Genomic DNA, 5,998 nt, shown 5'->3' on the forward strand with positions numbered 1-5,998 from the left:
AAGTGGCCACGATAACAATATCGTGCATATTCATTACCGTGATATATCGCATTACCGAATACCGGCACAAGTCTAGTGTGTGTATATATATATATATAAGCATTTTACTTTGAATATTATTTTCCCCAGTTCGTCTGTAAATGGCAACGGTGTGGCACATCATAGTGGTTATACTGAACAGCAGTCTGTTGCTGCTGCTCCTGCATCTAAGAGAGAAACCAAAAAGAAGGCAAGTATTTTTTTGACTTCTCCCTGAATTGCATGAGATGGGAAAGCTACTTGAAATCAGCTTTGGTCATTAGTATAATTCTGCATCCTCTGTCCACACAGGAAGTAATCGAGAGTGTTGTGGCTTTGACCAGCGAGGAAGAAGAGAGGCGAGGTGTGGCAGCTACTCTCCTTGCTCCTCTTATCCCAGAGGAGGTAAAGGAGGCAGAGGAGAAGTGGAGAAAGAAGGTGCTGGCCATAGAGGAGACCGTAGAAATGGCCCAGGAGGTAGAAGGCGAAGGCACTCCATCGTTGGACTCCCCGGCTCTCCGAGATACGGACAGCCAGAGTAACCAGCGCAGCAGGAACCACTCCGCAGAATCTTCTGACAGGGAGGAGGAGGCAGAAGAGGACACCATGGAACTAGAACTAGCACTAGAGAGGAAAAAAGTGAGTTGCTTCATTACTCATTAGTCTCTATATTATATTGATATTTCTATATTCTGATTATGTAATCATTATCTTAGTCTGATTTCATGCCCAATTAAGCCAATATTGTCAATGAATGAATCTTTCTGTACAATTTCTTTTGTGAAAAGCTGGTATTGAAAGTGTTTGTTGCCCTGCAGGCTGAGCTTCGTGCCTTGGAGGAAGGGGACGGCAGTGCCGGTGGTTCGAGCCCCTGTTCTGAAGCAAGTCAGGATGGGCCTCGTAATTTGCTTTTGAAGAAGAACAAATGGAAGACGGCTTTCCTCCGTGCGCCAAGTCCTGATTCGAGCAGCCGGGGCTCAGACAAGGCAGAATGGGCCACTCCAGAGCACTCAGACAATGGTAAAGATTGGCAGTAATAATAGAAGTGCTTAGAAATGTAATTAATTTAACAGAAATTAGGTTTCGTACATCATGATGAATGAATGACTTACTGAACATTTTTGTGTTTCAAGCACATTCTAAAACAGCTGAGAAGCAAGGAGAGGAAGATGAAAAGGAGAAGCCTGTATCCAAAGCTCTTCAAAAGGAAGAAGAGGACCTCAAGGTAATTGAAATGAATTGAAGTCAATGGAATCAAAATTGACAATTTTTTTTCTTTAATACACATTTCTGCTTTTATTGCTTTTGTACTGATCTCATGCTCGCAAAGGCTGCATTTATTTGATTTATTTGAATAAAAATACAATAATATTGTGAAATATTATTTCAACCAATAAATAATTGTTCTCTTTTAATGTATCTTAATTTATTTCTGTGATGGCAAAGGCAAGTCACATTGATTTCTATAGCACTTTATTAAATACAAATTGTTTCAAAGCAGTGTTACAGTAAACACAGAATCAGCTGTGGAAACTTCTTCAAATATAAGACTTCATCCAGTTCAGAAATCAGTTGGTGCTCAAGAAACATTTCTTATCAATGTTGAAAACAGTTGTGCTGCTTAATATTTTTGGAAACAGTGGTACATTTGTTTTTACAGGATTCTTTGATAAATAGGAAGTTCAAAAGAACAATATTTATTTGAAATAGTCTTTTGTAACATTATAACAATTGTCTTTACTGTCACTTTTGATCATTTTAATGAATGCATCTTTGCTGAATAATAATATTAACTTCCTAAAATCAAATCTCGTTTTAGCTGTTTTTCTTTTCAATGCAAAAAAATGTCACGACTGCAGAAATAAAATGAGCAGCCAAGAGCTTTTTTCGTATTATATTTAAACAACTTCAGGTATACCCCTTAGTAACACTACTTTGAGGAATATTTAGAGGAAACGAGCTGCAAGTTACAGTTACTGGTAATTTGAAATGTTATGTGATAGACTTCATTAAGAGTTGTTGGTCTTGCCTCCTTTAGTTTCAGATCGGAGAGCTTGCTAACACACTCACCAGCAAAATGGAGTTTTTGGGAATTGACAAGAAAGCCATCTCGAACTTTCAACTGCTGCTGCTGCAAACGGAGGTAAGAAAACACTGACATAAAGAGCATAACATAAGTGGTTTATGCTATATAAATAAAACCAGATTTTTATATATATGTAATAAAAATTATGGTAACACTGTAGTTAAGTGACCAATTCTCACTATTAACTAGTTGCTTATTAGCATGCCTATTATTAACATTGGCTGTTTATTAGTACTTGTAAAGCACATATTACTGCCTTATTCTGCATGACCATATTTTAGATTCCTTAAACTTACCCCAAACCCAAACTTAACTATCTTACTAACTATTGATAAGCAGCAAATTAGGAGTTTGAGGCAAAAGTTGTACATAATAGTTAATAGTGAAAATTGGTGCCCAAACTAAAGTGACCATAATTGTGATATTGTTGTATATGTTAACAAAAAACATTTTAACAAATGTTTAAATATGTATTTTTGGTTATGTATAAACACATTTAAACTAAAGAAATATATGTATGTGTGCTTATATTTATTCTGCCAATATGCGTATTGAAATGGCCTTTCGACTCATTTCCCTTCCTCCAGACGCGGATCGCAGACTGGCGAGAGGGTGCCCTGAACGGAAACTATCTCCGGCGCAGGCTGCAGGAAGCTGCCGAGCACATAAAACATTACGAACTTAACGCCACTCCCAAAGGCTGGTCCTGCCACTGGGACAGGTACGCGCTCCTTACCTTTCACATCCTTATCACTCCCCCTCCCTAAAAGTCCCCCTCCTCATGTGACGATTGACACTGCCTCCGCTGCTATGACAAACGCGCGACTGATTTGCACTTGGTTGTATTACTGGGGAGTGTTTACGAGCACGGATAAAGACAGAAGGTAATCCTGATAAGGGAGCGTCTCTAAAAGGGCCAGCCTGACCGCCAAAGATTTGGGCCCCATCTCCTCCCCTCAAAGTCAGTCTAAAGGGTTAGGAAGGTGGTTGCGCGTGCGAGAGCTTTGAACTTTACAGGACTGCCCCCAAAATGATGGGAGAAATGAGTGACACAGAGCGACCACGTGGAAGCAGCGTGTCACAAGCATCAGTAAAGGAAGACGATGCCTTGCCCTCGGAGCCTGAAGGTCAGACCAATTTATTTCATTGCTTTACTGGATTCCTTTTCCATGCACACTATTGATGACTGTTCAATAAAAATGTTGTCTTTTACCCTCTGTTGAAGATGCCTCTTTTAAGGCATCTTGCGGAGGGGTTTTGTCACTGTCAGTGTGAGTATTGCCATGACAATTGAGACGAAGTGATTTGTAATAATGTCTGTAAGCTTTTCAGGATTGGAAATTTCTCTTTTTTTAAAAATTTTTTTTTTTTGCCATGTTTTTTTCTTAGAGAATAAGGTGGGTTCTTTATGAATGCACCCCTTCCAATCTGGCTTCTCCTCTGGGCTCCCAGTGAAGCCCAGTTCAACATTCCCTCATTAGGGAACTAGAGCCCCACTTTCCTTTGACTCTCCAAGGGTCTCATGACCTTGAAATCAGTTGAGGGAACATTTGCTAAGACGCTTCTGTGTGTTTGTTTCTCCACCTCTAGAGAGCACAGACGGTACTTCTATGTGAACGAGAGGACAAACGCTTCCCAGTGGGAGTTTCCAGTCGTGGAGGAGAACGAGGAAACCAAGCCGCCCCTGCCGCCCACTTCTGGCCTCGGAGACACTAGTCAACCATCTGCAGAAACCACTGGTGCTATAACAGGTAAAGGTAGTGGGTTACGACATCGTTTAAATATTAATTAAAATTTAAATTAAAGCATGCAATGACTTAAATTCACCTTTTCCATGATGAATATGTTTTTGATTTAAAGGGGTGGTTGACTGCTTTTTTTTCTAGTCTTGATTGTGCTTATAGGGTGCAGTCTAACATGTTAATGCTTCATTAAAAAAAAAAAAAACGCATTATTTTTCACATAATTTACCTTTATTCTACACTGCTCTGTCCCTTCTCAGATAAAAGCTCTGATGATTTCCTGGTTTTATGAAGCCCCTCCCTCAGAAATACGCAATGGGCTCAGATTGGTTAGCTGGCCCAGTGTGTTGTGATTTGCTAAACTGCCAGTGCAGAAACGTCCCACCCCTCAGCTCAGTGCCATGTGCTTCGGTGTTGTATTGTAAACAATGACGTCATCAATATTGCTTATCAATTTGAGCCCGATTGAGACCCAGAGAATATTAGTGACGAGGATCACGCAGAACTTGTGCAAGCACGGCTCTTAATGGTATGTTTTGTGTTTGTTGTTGTCTCATACTTTTAGATACGCTGTTATCTGTAAATGCTACCAGGGCTCGAAAACGAAAAAATAATCCAATCGGTTCACTCGGAGCAGAATCGATATTTTAACATTTCTGTTCCTGTGTTCCTCTGTATTATTATCGTTCCGAAACTGGTTTGCCTAGAAAAAATACCGGTTAATAACATTTTTTTTTTTTTTACTTTTCCTTTGCCAATAATAACAATAGCCTAATAATAATAATAAAGTACAGCGTTTTCTACTCAAAAAAAACAAAAACAGGAAGAGATCTGGTATCTTAACCCGCTTCGCTTAGTCACAGCCAATACAGCATCATCATTTCTAGATTTTGGCCAAATTATAGGCTACTAAACAAAAGAAATTTTTTTTAATGCGTTAAAGACATTAAAGTATTTTAAGATATTTAAAAATGTTTGCTGCATTGTTGAAAATGCTACTCGTATAAAATTGCGTTTTGAGAGGAAAAAAAAAACCCAAGTTGCGTAGGCTCACGTCCCATTTTATTATTAGGCTAGATTCAGAAATAATGTGCTAAAATGCCGGTGAACCAAAATGTTTACGAACATTATAAACACTATAGATATCATATACATTAGGGCTGTGCGATATTGAAGAAAAATGCGATATGCGATAACTCATTAAATAATGCGATATTCGATATGCGATACGATAATGCTTAAAGTGCCACATGCTCAGATGAAACAGTTTTACTCAGCTGTTGCGGAGTCAGTTCTGTGAACTTCTATAACTATCTTGTCATATATATATATATATATATATACGGTATCTTTTTTATTTTCTTTATTTAAAAAGACAACACACATTAATCAACATTTCTGTAAATGTGCCAGTGTTAGCCAGCTGGCTAATTTTCAACCACAGTCCTTTGGAAAGATGTTTAAAAAAAATTTAGAACGGTAGTGTTTTACTCTAGCATTACATAAAAAAAAAGTCATTTTAACATGAGTTTAGGAACTGAATAATAAAATGGAAAAATACAACACTGCTTAGTATTTCCTCTTTGAATTCAATATGCACAGATTCTTATTTAAGCTACAAAAGTTATTGAGGTAAGAGCAGTGAGTGTTTTTCTCTTTGTCTTTTGTTCATGGTCCCAAATATTGCAAGCCGTAGTGATATGCATATTGCAATATGTACATTTGCGATATTTCGATAATTTCGATATATTGCACAGCCCTAATATACATAGGCCATCTATGATAAACACTTATTAGTTTCCTTCTCTCCACAACAAATCCTCTAAAGTTAAGGCTATGTGTTTAGGCTATAAAAACGTCAGTCCAAAAACAAGTTCATTTAAGGTGAAACTGATGCCTACCTCGATTGGTGCGAATCCAAATGTTTCCATATTCGCGACGTATCTGCATACTAAAATATTATTTATGTAAAAGGCTTCATACTTCACTCGCATCGACATCATCCTTCACATCGGCTATATCAGCACAGTGAGGCGGTGGTCACGCTGAACGCAACAGATTGTACAACGGAGCAGTGCAACTTTTTATGTTTCTTTAACTGTATTTTATTTTGATAATGAACAGGCTGCAATATCGCAAAATATGTTGTGTC

General features: G+C 38.2%; 1 protein-coding gene across 1 annotated transcript in view; it reads left to right on the plus strand.

Moving 5' to 3' along the window:
* The window catches only part of fnbp4 (formin binding protein 4), a 13,997-nt gene that overhangs the window by 4,648 nt on the left and 3,351 nt on the right, over nt 1-5,998 (plus strand). Inside the window, exons 6-12 of the mRNA XM_016569829.1 lie at nt 130-229; nt 331-657; nt 837-1,038; nt 1,152-1,243; nt 2,057-2,161; nt 2,692-2,825; nt 3,695-3,855. Of these exons, the coding sequence (XP_016425315.1) occupies nt 130-229; nt 331-657; nt 837-1,038; nt 1,152-1,243; nt 2,057-2,161; nt 2,692-2,825; nt 3,695-3,855 (1,121 nt within the window). The remainder of the gene's footprint in view (nt 1-129; nt 230-330; nt 658-836; nt 1,039-1,151; nt 1,244-2,056; nt 2,162-2,691; nt 2,826-3,694; nt 3,856-5,998) is intronic.

Source organism: Sinocyclocheilus rhinocerous, unplaced genomic scaffold (assembly GCF_001515625.1).
Source record: "Sinocyclocheilus rhinocerous isolate Xijiao unplaced genomic scaffold, SAMN03320098_v1.1 scaffold200, whole genome shotgun sequence".
Classification (NCBI taxonomy): Eukaryota; Metazoa; Chordata; class Actinopteri; order Cypriniformes; family Cyprinidae; genus Sinocyclocheilus; species Sinocyclocheilus rhinocerous.